This window comes from Paramormyrops kingsleyae, chromosome 10, assembly GCF_048594095.1.
Source record: "Paramormyrops kingsleyae isolate MSU_618 chromosome 10, PKINGS_0.4, whole genome shotgun sequence".
Classification (NCBI taxonomy): Eukaryota; Metazoa; Chordata; class Actinopteri; order Osteoglossiformes; family Mormyridae; genus Paramormyrops; species Paramormyrops kingsleyae.
This window is the reverse complement of record NC_132806.1, coordinates 5,804,912-5,829,734: the sequence shown is the minus strand read 5'-3', so window position 1 is coordinate 5,829,734 and position 24,823 is coordinate 5,804,912. Positions and strand designations below refer to the sequence as shown.

General features: G+C 43.3%; 1 protein-coding gene across 5 annotated transcripts; it reads left to right on the top strand.

Annotated features, from left to right (window-relative positions):
* Positions 1-15: 15 nt before the first annotated feature.
* LOC140593242 (uncharacterized) lies at positions 16-23,889 on the top strand. 5 transcript variants are annotated; one of them, XM_072717193.1, is made up of 7 exons: positions 16-5,884; positions 18,703-18,823; positions 19,800-20,147; positions 22,157-22,507; positions 22,840-22,959; positions 23,557-23,603; positions 23,748-23,889. In XM_072717193.1, the coding sequence occupies exons 2-7, from the start codon at positions 18,793-18,795 to the stop codon at positions 23,871-23,873; spliced, it is 1,023 nt and encodes a 340-aa protein (XP_072573294.1). In that variant the 5' UTR covers positions 16-5,884; positions 18,703-18,792; the 3' UTR covers positions 23,874-23,889. The 5 variants fall into 5 exon arrangements, with proteins under 5 accessions (XP_072573294.1, XP_072573295.1, XP_072573297.1 ...); XM_072717194.1 differs by lacking the exon at positions 18,703-18,823 and adding an exon at positions 6,201-6,346; XM_072717196.1 differs by lacking the exon at positions 18,703-18,823 and having other exon boundaries at positions 16-164.
* The last annotated feature ends 934 nt before the right edge of the window (positions 23,890-24,823 follow it).

The following is a 24,823-nucleotide window of genomic DNA, read 5'->3' as shown; positions in this document are numbered from 1 at the left end:
GCTGTCTATGTGTCCATCCTTAATATGCGGTTTTCCACTGCCGTACCCTAACCCTTATATCAGTTCAATTTTTACATGTCAGATTTACCTTCCTATCCCATTCACAGCATCTCATAGCGAAAACACATACTAAAGAAAGCATGCTGCATTGGAAAAACAGAAAGGTAAGCACAACTTTTTCACACAAAGCATGGCAACACTAAGTATTATTGGTACCACTTTAAAATTAGACTCCCTTTTGCCACTTTTAAATCGTATTAACTAATGCTGTTAATGTTAACACCTTAACACTTGTGATTAATCTGTAAACCATAACGCTCTATTTTGTTTTTAACATAATTTAACCCTCTGGAGTCGGTGATCTTGAGTTTTTGACGTGGACACTCCTCCAGTTCATGCGAGGCGTAGGAGAATTAGACACTGACAGCAGGGAGATGAGAGAGTGCACTTGAAAAAAAAGTTTAGAGAGGGTTAATCCTGCTAAATGTACAATTATAGGTCAAAAAATGTTGGTCAATTTTCTAAATAATTATACAAATAATGATATATCAATAAATCGGACTTTACCGACACAAAGATGTTGGAAACGATACATCTTGAGTTCATCATTGTATCCGGTGCACATTTTGTCATGCCCTGTCATGTGAGCACAAGGTCAAACAGGACATGGTGTCAGAAGTTACACAGCTTGGACTCTAACCATGGCAAAGTTTAACCCTCCCTAAAACTTCGGCTTTACTCGTCTGGAACAGTGGGCAGAGTGGCGGCAAAGATTTCAGAGGTACCACGTTGCTACTAAATTAAACCTGGAGACCGGTAATGTTCAGGTTAACACGCTGCTGTACACGCTAGGGAAGGAGGCCGAACAAGTTTTCGATACTTTTATGTTAGGGCAGGACGAACACGTAAACGACTACGACACTGTGTTGGGAAAGTTAAATAATTACTTCATGCCTAAAGTAAATGTTATTCATGAAAAAGCCTGTTTTTACCAGCGAGCGCAGAAGCAAGGCAAATCAGATGAAGAATATACACTCGCCTAAAAGATTATTAGGAACACCTGTTCAATTTCTCATTAATGCAATTATCTAATCAACCAATCACATGGCAGTTGCTTCAATGCATTTAGGGGTGTGGTCCTGGTCAAGACAATCTCCTGAACTCCCAACTGAATGTCAGAATGGGAAAGAAAGGTGATTTAAGCAATTTTGAGCGTGGCATGGTTGTTGGTGCCAGACGGGCCGATCTGAGTATTTCACAATCTGCTCAGTTACTGGGATTTTCACGCACAACCATTTCTAGGGTTTACAAAGAATGGTATGCAAAGGGAAAAACATCCCGTATGCGGCAGTCCTGTGGGCGAAAATGCCTTGTTGATGCTAGAGGTCAGAGGAGAATGGGCCGACTGATTCAAGCTGATAGAAGAGCACCTTTGACTGAAATAACCACTCGTTACAACCGAGGTATGCAGCAAAGCATTTGTGAAGCCACAACACGCACAACCTTGAGGCGGATGGGCTACAACAGCAGAAGACCCCACCGGGTACCACTCATCTCCACTACAAATAGGAAAAAGAGGCTACAATTTGCACGAGCTCACCAAAATTGGACAGTTGAAGACTGGAAAAATGTTGCCTGGTCTGATGAGTCGATTTCTGTTGAGACATTCAAATGGTAGAGTCAGAATTTGGCGTAAACAGAATGAGAACATGGATCCATCATGACTTGTTACCACTGTGCAGGCTGGTGGTGGTGGTGTAATGGTGTGGGGGATGTTTTCTTGGCACACTTTAGGCCCCTTAGTGCCAATTGGGCATCGTTTAAATGCCACGGCCTAAATGAACATTGTTTCTGACCATGTCCATCCCTTTATGACCACCATATACCCATCCTCTGATGGCTACTTCCAGCAGGATAATGCACCATGTCACAAAGCTTGAATCATTTCAAATTGGTTTCTTGAACATGACAATGAGTTCACTGTACTACAATGGCCCCCACAGTCACCAGATCGCAAGCCAATAGATGTTGCATAGCAATGTTGGAACGGGAGCTTCGTGCCCTGGATGTGCATCCCACAAATCTCCATCAACTGCAAGATGCTATCCTATCAATATGGGCCAACATTTCTAAAGAATGCTTTCAGCACCTTGTTGAATCAATGCCACATAGAATTAAGGCAGTTCTGAAGGCGAAAGGGGGTCAAACACCGTATTAGTATGGTGTTCCTAATAATCCTTCAGGTGAGTGTATTCCCGCATTATATGAGCTCTCTGAGAGCTGCCAGTTTGGTTCAGCAAAAGTAGATGAATATTCGGGATGAACTGGTTATAGGCATCCTCGACAAGGTGTTGTCTGAGAAGCTGCAGTTAACCGCGAGCCTAACACTGGAAAGAGCAGTGGAGATGGTGAGACAGTCGGAAGAGGTAAAGGAGCATGTTAGCCAGTAGGCTACAGCTAGCACTGCTAACACTAGCCACCTCAGTAAAATGGCACGTCGACGCACACATGCTGCTCCTACACAACAGTGCAAAGAGAGGCAAAGGCAGCAGAGCAGCAGCAGTTTTCATCCGGTGAGACATCGTGATGGAGCCGGAAATGTGAGGAAATGCTCTAGGTGCGGTAAAAATCAAAGAACTCGCACTGTGCAGCCAGAAATGCACAGTGCCGAAATTACCAGAAAATTGGGCATTTTGCTGTCGTGTGCCATTCAACAATGGTGAAAGAGCTAACTATGTTAGTGGCCAGTAAAGCAGGAGAACAATTTCTCCAACATACCGTGGACTGTAAAAGCTGAACATTTGTGAAACACTTGTAACTTTCAAGATTGACACAGGGGCAGACACCAGCGTGATATTGAAAGAAACCTAGCGCAATCTCATGTGCCCGGCCCAGCTTGAGAGGAATGGTACGACCCTTGACAGTCCTGGGGGTAAGCTTGACTGTGTAGGCTCATTCACACAGTACCAAACACATAGGCCAGAAATACAAGTACACCCTTCATGTGATTAAAACAGCTAATGGCAGCAGCCAGTTGAGTCGTAATGCTGCGGAGGCTATGGGCCTGGTTAAGAGAATCGAGGAAGTTCAAAGCACCTTTGATGCAGACCTGGGCCTCTTAAAGGTAAAACCTGTAAAAATATGCCTTCGAGTGTATGCGAAACCATACTGTGTTAACACTGCACAGAGAGTATCCGCCCTGTTACTTCCAAAAGTCAAGTTAGAGCTGGACAGGATGGTCAGATGTGGTGTCATAGAAGAGGTTAAAGAACCAACAGAGTGGTGCGCCACAATGGTCCCAGTTCCTAAGAAAACGGTGCGTATTTGTGTTGACCTAAAGCGCCTGAATATGGCTATGAAAAGAGAGAGATTCGTCCTACCAACCATAGATGAAATTTTCAAACGGCTAGCAGAATCTCAAGTATTCTCCTTGATCGATGCAGCAAGAACTTTGTGGAAAATTAGAGTATTAACCACATTTATCACACCCATAGGTACGTTCTTTTTCAAACACCGTCCTTTTTGGATTTCGAGTGCACCAGAGATTTTTCAAACAGAAATGTCAGTATTGTCTCCTGGCCAGCTAGGGGTTGAGGTGTACATATTCTTGTCCATGGAAAGGATGAGAAGGAACTCGAGGGGATGTTCCAAAATGTTCTGCACAGGGCTGAAGCTCCATCCCCAGAAATGCCTCCTGCGAGACAAACAGCTGAATTACCTGGGGCATCGCATCGATGGAGAAGGCATCCGGCCTGACCCCTCAAAAATAGCAGCCATTTTAGAGTTATAGCCACCAAGTGATGTGCCGAGTCTATGGAGGTTCTTGGGTATGGTTCATTACTTGGGAAGATACCTGCCCAACCTGTCAGAAATTATAAAACCCCTCAATGACCTACTGAGTGAGACTGTATGATCCTGGGATGCAGCACAAGTGAATGCATTTGAAAAGGTAAAGAAACGTATTACCTCTGCACTCACACTCACTTTCTACGATATAAGTAAGCCCACTATTGTGAGCACAGACACAAGCAGCTACAGCTGGGTGGCGTTCTGCTTCAATGACATGCTGATGGGCTAAACCAGTAACATTTTGCCCCAGAATGCTGACTGAATCAGAAATGTGTTGCACACAGAAAGAGAAGGAGTGCTTATCTGTAGTTTGGGCCTGCTCGTGCACTTAATGAAATACAACCCACTTGCTGAGTATGTGCTGGGAAAAACACTCACAGTAGCAGATACGTTATCCAGATGACCACTATCTGCCATACAGAGTGAAGTGTGTGAACTAATGTGATGTCTCAGTGTCTGAAGATGCAGCTCACACAGTATGGCCCGTGTCTCCCTCTAATATATGAGCATGGACTGTGACCTGCAAGTGGTGAGTCATCTAGTGAGCCAGGGATGGCCAATACACATAGGTAGTGTTCCAGTACAAACCCAAGTATACCATCAGTGGGGTAACAGCCTTTCCATCTCAAAAGGGCTTGTTCTGTATGGGGTTGCATAGTCATCCCGCACAGTATGAGAGGTGACATTCTCCATCATTTGCACGGTGGACACCAGGGTATCACAAAGTGCAGAGAGAGAGCAAGCATGAGTGTGTGGTGGCCCGGGATAGAGGGAGAGATCCAAGAGTTTGTAACAAAGTGCCCCGAATGCATGCAGACAAGACCAACACAGAGGAAGGAGCCTCTGATGATAACACCACAACTGCAGGAACCCTGGAAAAGGTTTGGGGCTGACATCTGTGACTATTTTTTTCATGATTTGGAAATGGGTCACCTTCCTGACATGACAAATGACCTGCCTGACCTGTGCACCCCTTAAGAACTTCTTCACCAGATGGGGCTGCCCTGTAGAGCTGTTCACAGACAATGGGAAACAATTCACCAGTGAGGAATTCAAAAGCTTTTCAGAGGCTTATGATTTCAAACACATCACTTCCAGTCCTCACTGCCCTCAGTCCAACTGAGAAGCTGAGAGGGCAGTGCAAACTGTGAAAAAGATTATTTGACAGGCTGACCTGTTTCTAGCCCTCATGAGTTATAGAGCCACACCGTAACAAGCCACAGGTGCCAGTCCTGCGCAGTTGATGCTGGGTCGGCATGTCGGTGGCCCGACTTCAGAAAAGTATGTAAAGCTCATGTCAGGGCGAAGAAGTACTGTAACTGTCACACATGATTTGCGTCATTTATATTTTCTTTTGGTTACATAAACTCCGTTTCAATATTTGTTGCACCCGAAACAATTTTGTATGCGCTCTCTCTTCTTACGGACGCAAAGGGAAAAGGAAGAGAGGAGACTCGCCAGCTAAAGGCAGAAAAGAGTTTTATTTAAGTTTCACCCTTTCTGAGACTGATATATTCTCTAAGAGGACTCATTCCCTCTCGGTTGTGTGCAGCCAGCGAGGTATGTTTGAGTTTATTCATGTTTTAGTTGTATGTTTTGCTGTATTTTAAGTTTTAATGTACATGACGTGAATGCCTGTTCGCTGTTCTGTGTGAATAGTTCGACGGTGGATATATGAAAAGAGAATCTGTCGATACTGTTTAAGGACGGCGAAAGATTGTAAAAGAATAAATCCATCAGTAACCAGAAGAACCACGGTGTCGCGTATTTCCTGGAGGGAGTGAAAAGTACTACAAACGTGCCTACAACATGTGCCACGGTGTCAAACCACTTCCACCTCTGTCCAGGGGAGAGAGTGGCAGTGAAATTGGACAACGAACCTGGTTGGACAGCAGCTGGGACAGTTCAGCAGTCACACTCTGCTTTAAGGTCCTTCCTAATCCAGATAGGCTAAGGAATCTTGCGTAGCAACAGGCATCATCTCCGCCCGCTACCTCTACCAGTTCAACAGCTCGTTGAGACTGAAAGCACAGAGGTGAGTGGAAATCCATTTCTACCCACTTAGTCCATAGATCGCCACAGCGAAGCAGAATAACCTCCAGCAGCTATGAAGGTGACTGGGTAGTCTACCCCAGAGCTTAAGGAAATAACTAGTTGTTGATGGTTATGGAGAGCGATGTAATGTTGGAAGTATTAGAATGTAATTTTGAAATGGTTTATGCAATTATCCCTTTATGTCTCTTACGAATGCCCTGATGAAGCATATTACTGCCCATGCTGTTTTTGCTACTTCTTCTGTTAGTATTAAACTTGAGTTTACTGAGCTTATTTCTTAAGGGAATTTATTACAGCCTGCATGCATCTGCGCCTTTGACTCAAAGGAGGGGAGGTGTCATGTGAGCGCAAACTCAAGGACTATATTACGTGGATGAATTCCGGCGCCAAGTGATCGGGTCGCGAGAGGATACGTGTGGGGGACAAGACGGAAAAGAATTGTGTACGTTTCCCTTATATACGCGTGGGTGGTTGCTAATTAAAATGCCTCCAGTTATAAAATTGCCGTCTTTAATTTTGTGGGTAACAAACATTACACGCCCCCCTCGATGCAGCGGCAGCAGCCACACCTGAGTTATATCGCCTGCTTAACTCCCTATTTAGTCCTGTTCTGCGCTGCATTCTATGCAAGGTATTGTTGAAAGTCTTCATAAGAAGTACAGAGCGTTCTTCCTATTGTCTACCCCTGATCCGTTCCATCCGCTTGCTTTGTTCCAATTCCATCCCGATCCCCTCGGACCTCTCCTTTATACAGCGTGGTAAAGTTGGTTTTATATTCGATATTCGTTTGATATTCGGATTTCCCTCCCCTATATCTTTGAAACGATACCACCAAAAATCACAAAAGTCACACGTTTCAGGAGAAAATGCAGATTGTACTACAACATTGCATAGTGAGTGATATGTTCATTAATTATTGTAGTGACGAAGCATTTTCTGCGAAACTAATAAAGAGAGCGCTGGAAGTGCAGCTTTTTGCTAGGGACCGTCTACAAAGTGCAAAGTGCATTCTGGAGAAACAAGCATTGCTACTGGAGCTTTTCTGCTAAGATATTTTAATACACACATCCGTGAAATTGCAAAAATTTCACATTGATACTAAACCAATTTCTCCCATTTCAAAGGTTGTAGTAGTTGCCAGAGGTGCCCCCTGACTTACTACAGGTGGAATTTTACAGAAATATCAAACCACGATTCTGACGTGCGGGCTTGCGAGGCGAGCGGAGAAGCAGGCGAGCAAAGCCGTGATACGTAGAAATTGGAGTTTATTCCGGGGACTACAAAAAACACAACGTAACAACAACACTACAATGACAGATCTGGGAAACAAAGGCAGACGTGGACTAATATACACAAGACAGACTGACTTAAACTAGCGACAGGTGAATACAATCAGGAATTAATGAGGTAACGAGGGGGGCGTGGCACACACGAGGATCGGACGAGCAGGGCGTCACAATGATCGCACAGTAATTCAATAAGTTTTTTGGAAAATTACTGTAAACCACACGAATGGATTTCTCCCATTTCAAAGGTTGTAGTAGTTGCCAGAGATGATGACTGACTTAACTACAAGTCCCCCTAAAGGGACCAAACAGGGGACACAATGGAACTCAGTGCACAGCACCACCTGGGGGAAACAACAACTAAAAGACATTAACAAACAAACGGAAACTGTACAGGCACCCGGAACAAGCAGGACAGCAACAACCAGTACACTAACTGAACAAATGGAGACACGAACAGGGACACCTACTGTAGGACAGGAACATGAGACCCAAAGAAATCAAGGAAGGGGACAACGAAGGGACAGCACCGGAGGGCACACTGACTAAAGGGGGAGAAGAATCAAAAGGGAACAGGGGAAAACCAAGTGAACGAGGAGGGAACATGGGGACACCACCCACAAGGGGAACCAAACCAGGGGATGGGGGCACAAAGGGAGGAAAAACCCAGGAGCCGGAGGGAAGGCAGGAGCAGCCGGGGCCACAGGCAACCGCTAGGCCAGAGCTGGAGGGACCCTCAACAACCGCGAGATAGGAAGTGGAGGTGACATCAGAGGGGGCGAGGAGGAAGTTGAAGCCACCACAGGCGAAGGAGAAGCCACAGTCGGCAACGGCTTAGGCCACTGACGAGGCTGAGCTGGGGGAACCGCAGGCAACCAATGAGTCATCACAGGTGGGATCGTAGATGCCCAATGAGTCACTGCAGGGGAGACCACAGGTGACCACCGAGCAGGAGCCAGTGGGACTGCAGGCGACCGCCGAGCAGGAGGTGGAGGAACCGTCAGTGACTGCTGGGCAGAAGCAACGGGGACTGAAGGCAAACCTGGGGGCAGGATGGGTGGGATTTGACCTTTGTGTAAGTGGCCTCTCCCATTGCAAGAGACAGAGAGACAAGATCCTGGCCGGGATCTTCCAAAATGGGGTGGCCATGGGGTCTGGAGTTGGGACAAGAACTGGAGCCAGGACACAGGGTCTGGAGCTGGGACAGAAACTGGCACAGACACGGGAACTGGACCCAGGACAGGAACTGGAGTGGACACGGTAACTTGAGCCAGGACAGGACCTGAAGCTGGGACACGTGCAGGAACTGGGACAGATACAGGAACCTTAGGAACTGGGGCTAAGGAGATTGAGCACACTGGAAGTCAGGGAACAGAAGACTCTGTGTCGGGAGGCTGGAGACCGGGGTTCCCAACAGGGATGGAGCGGCGGGGACTTTAAGTGCCGATCTGAGCGGACCGGCAGCAGGGAGGTCAGACACAGACTCAGGAGTGGTGGCTGACGACCCAGGTGTGACAAACACCGCCAGGTCGAGTAGTGTGAGATACACCTCATGCTTAACCACTGGGAAGCAAGCGGGGTTCACGTGGGGTTTTAACAGGATTCCTGAGGAAAATGCTTCTCTGCGATTCTTTCACTTCTTTTTACCTGCAGCTTTAGTCAGAGCCAGGAATGGTTCAGGCAGTTCTAACAGAGAACAAGCCAGTCCACAGTCCAGGGATACCTGCCTGATCATCGTCTCTGCTACTTCACTCCTCAGATGCAGAAGGCTTTCTCGCATCTCCTCCACACGGTGCGGGTCTTCGGACGAGGAGATCTCTTCCAGGTTATCCCTCGACTGTATAGCAAGGGCTTGTCACTTGTAGGACTGGCTATTTTGATCTTCTCTGCACCATGACCACGACTCCGATTCTGCTTGCTGAATCCTGTTCTGTTTGCCTGTTTCCGACAATAAACCCCGTACGTTATTGCATTCTGTCTGTGAGCTTCTGTTTCCGACAACTTTTTTAATCGGGGCAGTCGCATTGTGAATTTTTATACCAGTGCATCGGTGCAAATCGGTTAATATTACCATTCCTACAGTGAAATATGCCTATTTAAATGGCTACACTGCGTAGCCGATTTTGTGATAACTAGTGCACTCAATTTGGAAATCAAGCAGAAATCCAAAAAGTCTTATCTAAGGAAACACTTATTATCCTCCAGGGGTTCATGTTGTGCGTTGCATACATACTCGCCCTTCTAGCCCTTCAGATTCTATCACTGAGCAGGAAGTCTACAACAGCAGCGAGAAGGGTCTGGCTGCAGCCCTCCACCAGGAATATGTCCTCTAGAGGGACGGAAACACGTGATCTCCACAAGCGAATCCGGACATGACGTTATCAGTGTTGCCAACTTAGCAACTTTGTCGCTATATTTAGTGTGTTTTTAGACCTCTCTGGCGACTCGTTTTCAAAAAAGCGACTAGTGACAAATCTAGCGACTTTTTCTAGTGTTATTGGAGACTTTTGGAGACTCTGACGTGGAAGCACGTATTGTTCTTACTCTCCTCACCGAGCAGCGGGTGCTACCGTGGGCTCCCCTCCCGTCCCAAAGCATTCACAGGTGGACAGTCCTCACGCAGCAGCCCCGCCCAGCTGCAGTCAGAGCAAGAAATGTTCACCTTTCCGCGTCCAGACTGCAAATGAATTGCGCATGCGCGAAACCACCACTGGCTGTTCCTGCCCTGGCTTATTGCCAAAAACTCCGCCAAGTATGACAGTTTTTAAGAATAAGTAATTTCTCTTTGGGGTCACTTTTGCCGGTCCCAAGCCCGGATATAGGAAGAGGGTTGGAATTATGATATAAAAAAACAAGAATCGACAGAAGAAAGTTAATTTGTAGTTCTAAATGTATTTAGGATGTTTAACCACCTTTTGTCTCTCCCACGACATTATTCCTCTCTCCTGCAGCGTCCATTATAATTACATGTACATTATGCAAATTAGGCGATGGCGTCATTTAGCGACTTCTAGTGACTTTTGGGACAACCAATAGCGACATTCCTTGCTGAGGAGTTGGCAACAGTGGACGTTATGCAACCATGCCATAGAGTGGTACCAGATATTACATAATCGTCGCACACAGCCCGGACTTTAACTCGACCGAACAGAAATCGAGTCTTTTAAAGTATGTAATTCGATTTAACTTTTATCAACATTGGAAACGGACGTTAATGTGTTTTAATTCTACAAGAAGGGACGTTATGTCAGGGTCAGCCTCCCGCTGTGGTCCTTCCGTGCCCCTTCCCCGTTTGACCAGCAGGTGGTGCTGGTCATCCCGTCCATACGTCAGTCCTTGTTTCTCCCCTGTCTCTTGTCTGGTCTCGTGGCTCAATGCATTAAGCATGTGCTGTCTGTTTGCCCCTCGGTCCTGAGTTCCCTCTTGTTGTGAGTTCGAATCCCGCCTCCTCTGTTTTTGTATTTTGCTCCCTAGTGTTTCATTTGAGTTTCTTTAGTTCTTGTGTCTGATTTTGTAGTTGGGTTTTGGTTTTGTCCCTTGTGCCCCTGCTTGTGTCTTTACCTGTTTTATTCCCTAGTGTTGGTTTCTGTTTCCTTGATTAATTCTTAGTTTCCCTGATTGTTAGTGTCTTTGAGTTAATTGGTTTCACCTGTGTCCTGTTTCCCTAGTCTTTGTTAATCAGCCTCACCTGCCCTGTGTTAGTCATTACCCCTGTAGTATATTAGTTCCTGCCTTTGTTCTGTTCCCCGCTGGTTCATCGCGTCGCGTCGTGTCTATATTGTGTTCCGGTGTCTATGTGTGGGTTGTTGCTTGGCTTATTTAGTTTTGGTTAGATCTGTGTCCTGTTTTCCTTCCTGGTTTTTGTTTTGTAATATTTAGTCTTAGTTTATTCCTCCCTGTTTTAGTTTTGACCCCTCGTGGTCTTTTTGGTTTTCTTGTGTTTTGTTGTCTTTGTTTAATAAACCCCTTTTTGTTTGTTGGAGCCGCAAGTGGGTCGTCCGCCCCTTCTTTGTGCACCATGCCGCGCTCCCGTGCCCGAGCCGCCTGCATCCATGACACGTTAATAGCATACGTTAATATTTCGGTACGTGTGAAATTCTCACTTTAATACGGAGCCTCCGAAGTCCCATAGGGTGATTTTTTTTAAATTGTGTGCTCACAAGTTATTCTGTGCGCATAAGAATTTACTAAGTGTTGAGGCCGAGAGTAATATGAAAACGATTTCTACCAAAACTATGTCTCGGCGTCTAAACAAATCGAACTGGAGAGACCTTCATTTACAGTCAACATGCGAGTAACACCATGAACACATTTCCCTTTTTTTTTTTTTTTAAAATGCTGCAAACTTTTTTTTTGGCATTAAGGCTGAGTTATACAGTCCGTGTGTATGGTAGCGACAGAGGTGAAGTGACATGAATTCATGCGGCATGACAATAGTTTTATCTTCGGTCACTATCGATAATCATAATACACTAAGATAAACAGGTACAGTAAATACAATAAATAGGTGTCAGTAATATCAAAAAATGTTAGTTGAACTCGGTGAGGTGAACAAATCAGCAAACCGATTAAAGTAACAAACATAATCTTAACGCTTAATAGTCTTAACGCAACCGAACAAAACATCAGTGTCAATATTAGTATGCATATTGCACGCAGGCTACATTTTGTTCATCTTTAATATTGTTGACACTGATGTTTGGTTTGGTTGCGTCAAGACATACTGTAATGAACCTACAATAGCGTCGGAGGCTATAAGAGGAGAATAGACCACCACAAGACTTCAACTACAATTACAAAGATAATTTTATTCAGTACAATTCATGCAGCGCCCCATCGGATCGGGTCTGGGTTCACAAAGGGTTCGGCCCCACTGTCTCCCCGTAGCAACCCTACCCTTCCAAACGTGTGTTAACCCACGTTACCATACAGTGGATCCCACAGCACACAAACATCCCTATTCGGGCACGGCACACCAATAGCACTACAATACCCAGTAATCCCCACACTTCGGGCACAGGCAAGCGTTACGGGACCAGTAGTACAGTACCACCTCTATAGTCCCGCCCTGATCCCTAGCGGGCTACGCTGCTTACTTTAAAAGACACAAAACAAACATACAAGGACAAGATTAAAACACAACATTCCCCCCGAGGCTCAAGACCCTCCCCCTGGGAAGGAATGTTCACACAGGTCCGCAATCTAAGACACCACGCGGAAAGGGAATTCCGCCGCCACTCCGTCACTACGGGGATGCCGCTTTTCACCACTATCAAACACCCCAAACTAAGCAGCAATCATGCACTCCTAACAACCCCCCGTCCTAACTGTCCTTCCCCTACCACACCAGAACCTGTCCCTGCAGCCCGCTATCTGGCTTCACCGCCGGCAGCCCTACACGGCATACGAGCGGCACTTCCCTCCCACAACCAACGAGTGCTGTGCCTAACAAGCGATCTCTCGAGCGCGGGTCTCTCCCCATCTCTTAACCCCACATCCCTAACAACCCAGGTGTAGCCACTTAATTAACCTTCCACGCCAATCCCTCCCCCCTCCACACACATACACCCACATCACATCATTACAATACAATGTTTGCCACTTTACTCGGTTTGTTGATTTCTTCGCCTCACCAAGTTCCCCTAACATTTCTTGTCATTACTGACACCTATTTATTGTACCTGTTTATACCGGTTTTATTATTGACTACCGATAATGAAAGAAAAAAGTATTGTTCATGGCGCTTCACCTCTGTCGCGACCATTCACACGGACTGTATACCTCAGCCTTAATGTCAAAGTAGTGCGCAGCAGCATTATATTTACTTCTTCCAGTAATATTAATTACAAGGCTGTTGTATCTTACAATATTGGCTTTGCCCCTGACCCATACAATGGTCAACTCTGATGCCTCCCGACAACTCCAACCTGCAAAGGAAAGGGTGAAATGGCCCAGGATGAACAGCAACAAAGAGTGGCAGCAGCTAGATGAGGATCTGAACAAGATCCTGGATGTTGCTCTGGCAGGGACAGTGGAGCGGAAAATTGAGACGATGACGGCAATTACGTACAAGATGCCCAGGGAGCGGTTTGGCATTGAGGAGAGAAAGACCATCAGTCCAAAGGCAAGGCAGCTGAATCGGAGGGAGAAGGAGATCCAGAGCTTGCGGAAAGAGATCAGGATACTCTCCAGGCAGTTCAGGAATGCTGCAGAAGGGGAAAAACAAGGGATTAAAGACCTGACATCTGGACTCCGAGACCGGCTTCGCAGGCTGAGGAAGGCAGAGCAGACACGGAAGCAAAGGAAGGAGAGAGGGGCCAAGAGGGCTCAGTTCATGAAAGACCCCTATAGGTTTACCAAGGCCTTGCTATGGGAAGCTAGATCAGGAACACTGACCAGCTCTAAGGAGGAGGTTGAGGAAGTCCTAAGGTCAACATTCTGTGACCCACATAAGTATGAGCAATTTCCTCCGGGATAATTAAAGTTTTTCTGATTCTGATTCTGATTCTGATTCTGAAGTATGAAGATCTGGGTAGCCACCCAAGGATCACCAGTGTCCCACCCCCCTCGAAACATCTGGAGACCAGAGAGCCAACCTGGAAGGAAGTGGAGGAGGTGGTAAAGAAGGCAAGAACTGCATCAGCCCCTGGACCAAGCGGCTTGCCTTACAAAGTCTACAAGAAATGTCCACTTCTGCTACGTAGATTATGGAAGCTCCTCCGGAAAATCTGGGTGAAGGGCAGAATACCAGTATCCTGGAGAGTGGCAGAGGGCTGTTTTGTGCCAAAGGAGAAGGACTCTTCTGAGATCAGCCAGTTTCGCACCATTTCTTTGTTGAGTGTAGAAGCTAAGATATTCTTCTCAGTCTTGGAAAGGCGAATGACAACCTACATGACAGAGAATGGTTATGTGGACACCTCAATTCAGAAGGGGGGGATACCAGGATTTTCTGGGTGCCTGGAACACACCGCTATCCTTAGCCATCTGATCCAGGAGGCCAAGGGCAATAAGGGCGACCTAACAGTAGTCTGGCTGGATCTTGCCAATGCGTATGGGTCTATGCCCCATATCCTCATTAACAAGGCCATGGAGCAGTACCACATCCCAGACAAGATTAGGCAGATGATTACAGCTACCTGGGGTCATTCTAGCTGCGGTTTCAGACTGCTAAGTTCATCACTGCATGGCAGATACTGGAGAAGGGGATTGTAACAGGATGCACAGTCTCCCCCATCCTGTTCATCATGGGGATGAACCTTCTTATTACAGCAGCAGCAGCAGAGGCCAAAGGACCAGTGACTGCAGCAGGGAGCAGGCAACCCCCACTAAGAGGATTCATGGACGACCTCACTATAACAACAACAACACATGTGCAGGCAAGGTGGATCCTGAAGACTCTTGGGGCTTTGGCATCATGGGCGAGGATGGTTTTCAAGCCCAGGAAGTCACGGAGTTTGGTGATAAGGTGGGGGAAGCTGACAAATGCGTTCAAACTCCACGTCCAAGGTGAACAAATTCCAACAATCAGGGAGAATCCCATCAAATGCCTGGGAAAGTGGTACGATGACACCCTCAGCGACAGGAACAACATCTCTGACACTGGAAAACAGGCAGATGAGTGGCTGAGGAGGATTGACGGGTCGGGACTACCTGGCAAGTTCAAATCCTGGATTTACCAGCATGGGCTTCTACCAAGGCTGATGTGGCTGTTGACAGTATATGAGATTCCAGTGACTGCAGTGGAGAAGTTGGAGAAGAAAATAAACAAACATCTGAGGCGGTGGCTTGGTATCCCTCCCAGCTTCACAGCAGTAGGGCTCTATATTCGGTCTGGCCAGCTTCAGCTTCCATTCTCATCTGTGGTGGAGGAGTTCAAGGTGGCCAAGTGCAGGGTGGCAATGGTACTTAGAGACTCTAAAGATGAGTGTGTCAGCATTGCGGGGGTCATAACAAGAACAGGCCGCAAGTGGGTAGCAGACACCGCAGTTAGGCAAGCTGAAAGCTCCATAGAGTTGAGGGATATCATTGGCAATGTCTGCACTGGCCGGCAGGGACTAGAAACCTCCCGTTTCATCCAGTGGGGGAAGGCAACTGTGCAGCAGAGGAGAGAGATGGTGCAAGCCGAAGTGCGGCACCAGGTGGAAGAGACACGGAAGGCGAAGGCTATCGAACTAGCAACCCAAGGAACGTGGACCAGTTGGGACATCCCAAAAAGGAGGGTCACGTGGACCAAAATCTGGAGGCTGGAACCGTTCCGTGTGAGTTTCCTCCTGAGGTCTGTATGACACACTCCCGTCACCTGCAAACCTGGTAAGGTAGGGCCTGAGGGAGGATCCACTCTGCAAATTGTGTGGGAAGAATGGCACACTCTCCCACATTCTAGCAGGGTGTCAAACAGCTCTGGCCCAGGGGAGATACAGGTGGCGGCATGATCAGGTGCTCAGCGTAACTGCAGACATTCTGGAGCAGGCCAGGAGAAGGCTGCAACCACTCAAGCCACAAACATAAGCGCTGCAGTTCATCAGGGCAGGGGAGCAGCCATCTTCTGCAAGGAGAACCAGGACCAACATCCTCCAGGGGGCACAAGGATGGGAGATGATAGTTGACCTGGGTAGGAAGCTCATTTCCCCCCCCCATCGTCCAGACCACCTTGAGACTTGACATTGTCATCTGGTCAGAGCAGGCAAAGAAGATTATCCTGGTAGAACTGACTGTCCCATGGGAAGAAGGCTGTGATGAGGCCCATGAGAGAAAGTATCTGAAATACCAGGACCTCATCATGGAGGGCAGAAAGAAAGGATGGCAAACGTGGCTGTTTCCAGTAGAGGTGGGGTGTAGAGGGTTTCCGGCACAGTCTGTATGGTCGGTGCTCACTACACTCGGCGTATCAGGCAAGGACCGTAAGGCAGCTGTGCACAGGATTGGAGAGGCAGCAGAAAGAACCTCTTGTTGGTTGTGGTTTAAAAGGGAGGAGGGGGGCTGGAGGCCTGGAGCTGATGGGCAGTGACCTGGCCAAGACTGCCGACCCGCCAACTGGAGGGTGTAGCGGATAAGGGTCGAAACATCCTGAGAAGGTTGGGCACCGTCTGACAACATCGGCTCCAGGCCAAGGCCACAGGCGTTCTAAAGAGCGACTGTATGTGTGGCATCATGTGATGTATTAAGCAAGCGCACACGATAAAAAAATCACTGTATGGGACTTAAGGGACTTTTGATATGAAAAATATCGAACTTCTTAACTTCAAAGGACACAAAGTGCAATTAACAGACCTTTAAAGCGTGACATGAGATATGACATAAAATGTGCCAATAGCTCATTCAACCACACAAGTATACCTTGTGGAGGTTTTACCAATACCACTACAGCTGCTTGCATTAAAGTTTTGGCAGAGATTTTAAAGGTTTTAGCTGAAATATTAATGTATCCATTTGCATAGGGTTGGAAAAGTAATAGCTTTATTATTATATAAACATATTAATATGAACAATTTTATAACTAGACACATTTCCGCAAAAATTGTAGGAGGAGCGTCTAGAAAAAGTGAGTGGAATAAAATATAAGAATAAATTTGGAAACCAACAAACAAAACTGACTCAGTCTACTTTGAACTATTTTTATTACAATGATATGATTATTAAAACAAAGGTATTAAAAATTAACTTTAAATAAAGACTATAGTGATGGGCACTGCGGCTCATCTCTAAGGCAATAAAAAAATTGCGTTGACCCGGAGGTGCTGATTATCAACACAGTTTTTAAGAAAGTGTTCCATATATTCTTTGTACTGAAACAAAAAGAAAGGGATCGGGGTCATCCAGATCGATCATTCTGTTTTAGTTTGTCAAGAGCTTTCTGGCAGTCCAGGTGTTGCATTCGTCTAGAACCGGCTATGAATTAGCATCCCATATAGATATGTGCATCCAAAATAGTACATTTAATAAGAATAATTGTCTTGAACAGTAATAATTACTTCATTTCACGGCACATGTAACATTTGTAACAGAGCTGCCTAGTTCACTAAAGCTAAACAGATTCAGAACTAAATAAATATTTATAAATATGTTTTTCTTTTTCAGTAGACACAGTCAGTCTAAGCTTAAGTAACCAATTTAAATTGGTCTAGGTGAGGTGTGTGGAGTTTAAGTCAAGGGAGGTAATGCTAAGATTATACAATTCCTTGGTGAGACCTCACCTAGAATATTGTGTACAGGTTTGGTCACCATATCTTAAAAAGGACATAGCGGCCTTAGAAAAGGTGCAGCGTAGGGCCACAAGAATGATTCCTGGTCTTAGAGGAATGTCATACGAGGAAAGGTTATTTGAGCTAAATCTGTTCAGCCTCAAGCAAAGGAGACTGAGGGGGGACATGATCCAGGTCTATAAGATTCTAACAGGTTTGGATGCTGTTCAACCGAATAGTTACTTCAGCATTAGTTCCAATACAAGAACTCGTGGCCATAGGTGGAAATTAGCGGGAGAACATTTCAAACTGGATTTAAGGAAGCACTTCTTTACACAGCGTGTAGTCAGAGTATGGAATAGTCTTCCTGATAACGTAGTGCAAGCTGAATCCTTGGGTTCCTTTAAATCAGAGCTAGATAAGATTTTAACAACTCTGAGCTATTAGTTAAGTTCTCCCCAAGCGAGCTCGATGGGCCGAATGGCCTCCTCTCGTTTGTATAGTTCTTATGTTCTTATGTTCTTATGTTCTAAAGCGAAATTTGGAGAAAAAAAAATCACCGGTTGAATGCTACCATTGTTGCTTGCTCTACCCACTTTTTTTCTTTCAACAAAGCTAAACACTCTCCCACTAGCAAATCCAGGCTGTGCGTGGAGATCATGTGATGTCTGGTACTGCCTCCATGCCGTAAGTTTGCATAACGTCATGTCCGGACTCACTTGTGGAGATTACGTGTTTCCATCCCTCTAGTGGAGATGTGCACTCTGCAGCCAGATGCTCTTGACAGCAGCTGACGAAAAGTCTCCTGCTGAGATGCTTCCGACAGAACAATCCGCAATTCACCACTGGGGGGCGCCAACGCAGCAGCTTGGTTCAATTGTTTCTGTTTTTGAAAGACAGTTATTCCTCTCCACATGTTCTTAACAAAATGACAACTTAACTGAATAATGCACTTTCATAGTAATTGTTTTTAATCCATGTTTATGTTCTGAACAATGACTCGTAAAGGTTCTAAAAAGTTACTATGGATTTTAAGTTTTTATTAAAATTTTAAAACATACCATCTCTTTTCTGCTGAGAGTTTCCAGTCCTATGTTTTATGTCTAGCAATTTGTACAGTTTCTTTAGTATATCACAAACACACATTATCATCGGTGAGAATCTCCTCCAGGACGCCACATCTCCTCAAGATTTTTTTGCAATATTGCATCATTGCATCAGTTCTCTAATAGGTTAGGGTTAGGTCTAGCTCATAGGTGCATCTCATGAACCTTAATTTGTAAAGCATGTATTGACAGGGCACAACATTGAGTTACACTTTCTGACAATAGAGTGACCCCGACTCCCCATTCCTTAACCCGATTGAGGGGCTCTACTCAGCATGGAGGTGGAAGGCTTACGATCGCCAGCCACATACTCAGATGACCCTGCTGGCTGACATGGATGCAGCATGTGAGGACATCACAGCAGATGCCTGCAGAGGCAGATAAGACATTACAAAAGATTCTTTCTGTGCTGCTTTGAAAGAGGAGATATCCATTGTGATGTGGATGAAATTCTGTGGGCCGATGGATGGGAACGTCAGTGCGTGTAAAAAGACTGCACTGTAATTCTCTATACAGCACCTAATGTATAGTTCTGCTTTAGTGCTGTTTCCTCTATTTGCATTTCTAGTTTTTAATTTTTCCCCTTTATGCTATGCAGTGCTGTAAAGTAGAATTGTTTTTTTCTTTTCTGTATGGCAATGACATGGTCTGTCAACAACTTACAGTACATACAGTAATGTGTAACTTTGTACTGTTGAAATTGATATATGCACTAGGACTGGTTTGATAAACACTGGTCTCAGATTGATAACAAGAGACTGAGACTCAGCTTGTCTGAGGGGGATGATTAGCGAATGGTCTCTCACAGTGTCTCAGTGCTCTGTACGAAGAATTTTATTGCTCAGTATCTGTTCCTATTTATATAATTTGGAATCTAATTGTTAGCATTTTAACTGCCGATCAAGGAGTAAATGTACAAATATGTAAGTGCAGGTTAAAATGCCTTTTTACTATTATTTAAATTCCCGTGTGAACAGCCAATCAGATCAGCCTGATGTGTATCTTGTACCTCTCTGTTTCCTGCCCTTTCATCCCGACCACGACCATGACCTCTCACTTAGCAGCAGAGCAGTTTATTCTAAACAAGTGGAACCACAAAGATGTTCAGACTCTTTGGTCTTCTCATTTTCATTAGTAGGGTCCTAAAATATTAAATAATATTTTTGGGGGGATTTTAATATTTTTATATATCCTGTATGATGTAATTAGTGTAATAAGCATTTGGCCATTTAATCTTCATCATACGTAATAGTTATTCTGATTACTATTATGATATTTGTCTATTTGTTTATTTATTCATTTGTGTTTCTCTGTTGTTTCAGACACTACACTGGCTGTGGATGTTGTTCAGCCCAATCTCCTGATGAGGGTCCAGCATGGAGACAGTGTGACTCTGACATGCTTCCGTCCAGCAGATGTTTCTTTTGCTGTTTGGTTTAAGCAAGCTGTTGGTCAGAAGCCCCAGCTCATGGCAAAAGCACTTCGCTACGTACCTGGTGAATTTTACAAGGAATATAAAAACATAAAACGCTACTCCTTACAGATTGCAGAGGAGAGTTTTAACCTCACTATTTCCAACATGGAGCTGTCAGATTCTGCAGTGTATTACTGTGTTGCTGTATTCTATGATGAAATCGTATTTGGAAATGGAACCTTTGTCATAATCACAGGTAAATGAGACTCCAACTATTTTCATATTAAAGTGTCAATAAGATTGTCCCCTGACAAACATTTTTGACAGTTGAGCTGTGTGCCAATATAAAATTAACAAAGATGGTTGATGTAGATTGTGTGCTTTGGTCCATGAATGTTTTTCTTAACAACATTAAACAAAAATAATTTTAAAACATTTTGCTGTTGGAATGACAATGTTTTTAGTGTTATTATGTGAAGTGGATTTTAGTTAGTTAGTTTAGTTATGTGTATAAAGTTAAATACAATAATTATGACACATAAATATATGCTATACATACCTATACAAAATCTACAGTGTGGCATAAACTGACACATGCCTTCATTTATGAAAACACTGCACAGTAACTACTGATGAAACAGCGGGATCCTGGGGTTATGTCAGTGCCTGGCAAAAGAAAATTATGCTTAAAGCTATTTAACTGAGCAGTTAGTGTATAGTCACTCAGAAAAAAATCTTTAACATAAGAATCAGGGATGTGCACCATTCAGAAATGAATTGAGAATGGCCCTTAATTTCAGTTCATTTTGTTAATCTCAATTAAATTTGAATTGTGGTTGAAAACAGGACGTGGCATTGCAATTCATATTTGAATTAATGAAGTAGAATGGAAATTTGAATTCCAGTAAATTCATATATGTACTGTAGATGTAGCTTTTAACTATACAGTCTATTTAATTATGAATTACACATAAGCACATTAACATTGTTATGTATCATTGTTATAAAAATATCATCTTGTTCAGGATGAAAGAATGCAACATTTGAAGTGTCACCTAAAATAATAATTAAACTGTCATTTTGTGTACCATGGTGGAAAAGCTGAGTGTCTATCCTCAAAAGTTAGTGTTGGCTGCAGTCACTGCAGTTTCTAACCTAAGAAACGTCCCAAACTCTTTTACTGCATCAAAAGTCAAACTAGTCCCTATTCCTGTCATGAAAGCTTCACATAATGTCACTGTTACCTGAGTCAACCATGTTTATCAGAGGATGCCAACCCTTTGGCTGCAGCTTCCTCTGCACATGCTGAGAGAGTCTTCAGTGTAGCAGGAAAAGATTTCAGGCCAGAACATTGCAAATTAAATCATAAATCCATTGAAGATCTTTTGTCGATTAAATGTTAAGATTTTGAACACTGAGTTGCGTGTGTTGGATTAAAGCACAATTGCATTTGCCATGATGTTTTGCTTTTTGCTGTAGTGCTACAGTTGAACGGAAAAACGTACTTTTCTACAAATAAGAAAATAAATAGGAGCGACTACATGAAACAAAAGTAATTCCTTTTGCTATGTATACTTTTTATTTATGTTATTTATTTATGTTAAAAAATAGACAAACTTAATCAGCAAACAATAACAAGTAAAGATAATACATTTGGCTCTTGAGTCAAATCATGCAGGTACTACAGCAGAATCCTCAAAAATACTAATACACATCAACAGCTAAATATGCAAAAACAGTAAATACCTTCCTGTGGAAAAGGGGCAAAATAAAGCAAATGAAAATGTAAAATTTTGAGTCACGAAAATTGTGAAAATATAAAGTACACTTTACACACTTCATTTGTTTGATTTGAAATAAATTAAATTCATCTACCTTCATACATTAATGACAAACATTATATGATTATAATGTTTGTTATTACCATATAATGTTTTTTTTTTTATGTATATTAAAGCTGTTAAATACATACCTATGTTAGGATATTAAGGTATACTCACATGCTGCTTATGAATGTATTATAAAGGTATTATGTAGGTGCAGTTAATGGAAAGTATTACCGAATATATACTAATAAACAGTAATACAATAAAATGAGACAAGAATTTCAACTGTTCTCCAATAAGTTACTTATTTCTTGGATGGCTAGAAGAACACCGCTTCAATTCCCAAACCTCTCAAAAATTTGTAAGAAAAAATTTTGATTAACTGTATTTTCCAGTTTGTCTCTCAAAGGCCTGTCATCATAAACATTTGGCTTTTCAGGTAAAGACTCCAACAGCAGGACTGTGGTACAGCAGCCTGTGTCTGACACAGTGCAGCCAGGAGACTCTGTGAGCCTGCAGTGTACAGTAGAGACTGGGAGCTGTGCAGGAGAACACAGTGTTTACTGGTTCAGACATGCATCAGGAGAATCCCTTCCAGGAGTCATTTACAGCCACGGAAACAGGAGTGATACGTGTGAGAAGAGCCCTGAGGCTGGATCTCCTACACGGAGCTGTGTCTACAGCCTCCCCAAGAGGAACCTCAGCCTCTCTGATGCTGGGACTTACTACTGCGCTGTGGCCATGTGTGGGGAGATGCTGTTTGGGAACGGCACACAGCTGGATATAGATGGTAACACCTAGTGTGGAGAGTATATCTGCATCCTCAAACTTTTATTTTGCTTATTCTGCTATTAAGACAATTATTTCTTATTTTAATGTGATGATTTTTGTAATTTAAGGGCATAAATTGAATTACACAGATGTTAATTGAATAATTATTGAAAATACTATTTAATACAAATTGTTAAAATGCAAAAAAAAACAAAAGTTCATGTTAAAAACGCACTACTTACAAAACAACTGCCGTAATTTCTTATAGATTTTATCTTCAACAAATGTAACCTAAGCAAATGGGAAATGTGTCTGTATATCATTATGCTGAAATCTATTTCTTTGTTATAGGCTATCAGAAGCTGCTGGATCCTCTTCACTCTGGCTTGCTGATAGTTTTATCTTGCAGCATTATTCTGAACGTTGCCCTCATTTGTATAAGATGTAAAATGACCTGTACACACTGCGCAGGTACGCTGCCCGGCTTTATACACTCAGAAGAAGGACAAAAAATATTTTTAACAAAGACTGACGTGCTTATAACATAACAGAATTGTTTAATAATAGATACAATTTTCATATTAGAAAACCACTGGGTAACCGTCTAAAATCCCTTATTAAATCTTACCTTATTTATTTAAAGATTTTTGTAAGGTCTTTGCGTTTTTGTATTAAATCTTTAGTATTTTGCAAAACTGTGCCTGTCACTGTGCTCATCTTCCCGGATCTCGGTCTGGCCCTGAGCCTTTCCCCTGCTTGTTCCCTGTTCTCCTGTTTGTATCCCTCGTGATCGCGTTTTGTTTTCCCCGTAACTGTTAATGTTTGTTCCTTTCCTTGTCGTGACACTTTCTCTTGAAATCTCCTTTATAGCATTTTATTAGATGTAAAATATAACAAACAACACATATCCAAACATGCACACTGAAACTGACAGAAATAATTTTTACTTAGATTTTTTGATAAAAAATAGTGTAATTTCCCCCCAAAATTAGAAATATTAACCAACCACTAAATTGTTATATTGTGTGATATTATACAATAGGTTAATTTATTGTATATTTTAAACAGATCAGAAAAACAGTGATTTATCAAAAGTGGAATGGTCACGCAAGCAGGTATGTAAAAAAAAACCCTCAAAATCAGTAAAAAAATTCCAACTGATTTCCATCCTGGGATCAGTATTTTAAGCGCAATTTGTGCAAATAAGTAATAGCAAACCGATTTTTATCCATCCTATTCTGCCATCTTTGTCTCCACAGAGCCATGATGAGGACACACTGAATTACGCTGCTCTGAACCTTAAGAACCCAAAACCCAGGAGACAGAAGAAAGATGGGAATAATGACACTCTGTATTCTGACCTCCGCTACAGGGATTATGAATAAAAATGCTTCTCATTCATGTTAGTTATACAGAGTGTTCAGGGTGTAGCTTTAATAATGTTCAGGAAGGCAGGGGAGCCAGTGCATCTGAGACTGGATCACGGGATTTTATGGCGCACCAGTGCTGAGTTTGGTGTCAGTGTGTTTTTTACTGGAAGTGCAAATGTTCAGGCCAGACTGGGGGCTGAGGGATGGGGAGAGGGGAGCCACAGAGATGATTTCTTCATGACATGGGGGGAATAAGTGGCTTTAATGTTGTGGGAAGGCTGAGTTGCTACAATCAGTTCTTTGATGCACCATAAGCAAAAATTATATTTTTATCATACCTATAATAAATAGACAAAATAAAATAATCTTAGACCTTTATGGGCAAATCAAACAATCAAACTCAACATCTGTGGGCAGAGGGCCAATCATAGTAAATTACTTCATACCTAATAAGGAAAAATAAAAAAGACAAGATTTTAGAGGCAGTTCCATTAAATATATTATTATTATTATTATTATCATCATCCTCATCACCATCATCATTATCATCATCATCATCATCATCATCGAATGAAATAGTACTTTGTACCATGATTTGTTTCGCTAAATTGAATTGCAATGTATATATATATATATATATATATATATATATATGTTTTTATGTATACAGTGGTACCTCGGTTCTCGAACTCGCTAGATCTCGAATTTCTTGAAAGTTGAACAAACCAGTTTGACGTAGAACTCGATCTGAATATCAGAAGTCGAACCGTGAACGCTGACCTAATATAAATTGTACGTGCCAGGAAATGAGTCATACTACAATGCAATTCTTACTTGAATGCCTTCTTCACAGACTGGACGATTAATCAAATAAAGCAGCGCAACATTACAGTAACTAACAATTAATAAACCACTAACTTACGTGTACTATTAGAGCATTTATGTCATTTATTTAAACTTTATTT

Coding starts and splice junctions, on each gene's coding strand:
- LOC140593242 (XM_072717192.1), top strand. CDS start 19,578: ATGTTCAGACTCTTTGGTCTTCTCATTTTCATTA. Junction 20,148..22,156: donor AACCTTTGTCATAATCACAG/GTAAATGAGACT, acceptor TTGGCTTTTCAG/GTAAAGACTCCAACAGCAGG. Junction 23,604..23,747: donor TGGAATGGTCACGCAAGCAG/GTATGTAAAAAA, acceptor TTGTCTCCACAG/AGCCATGATGAGGACACACT.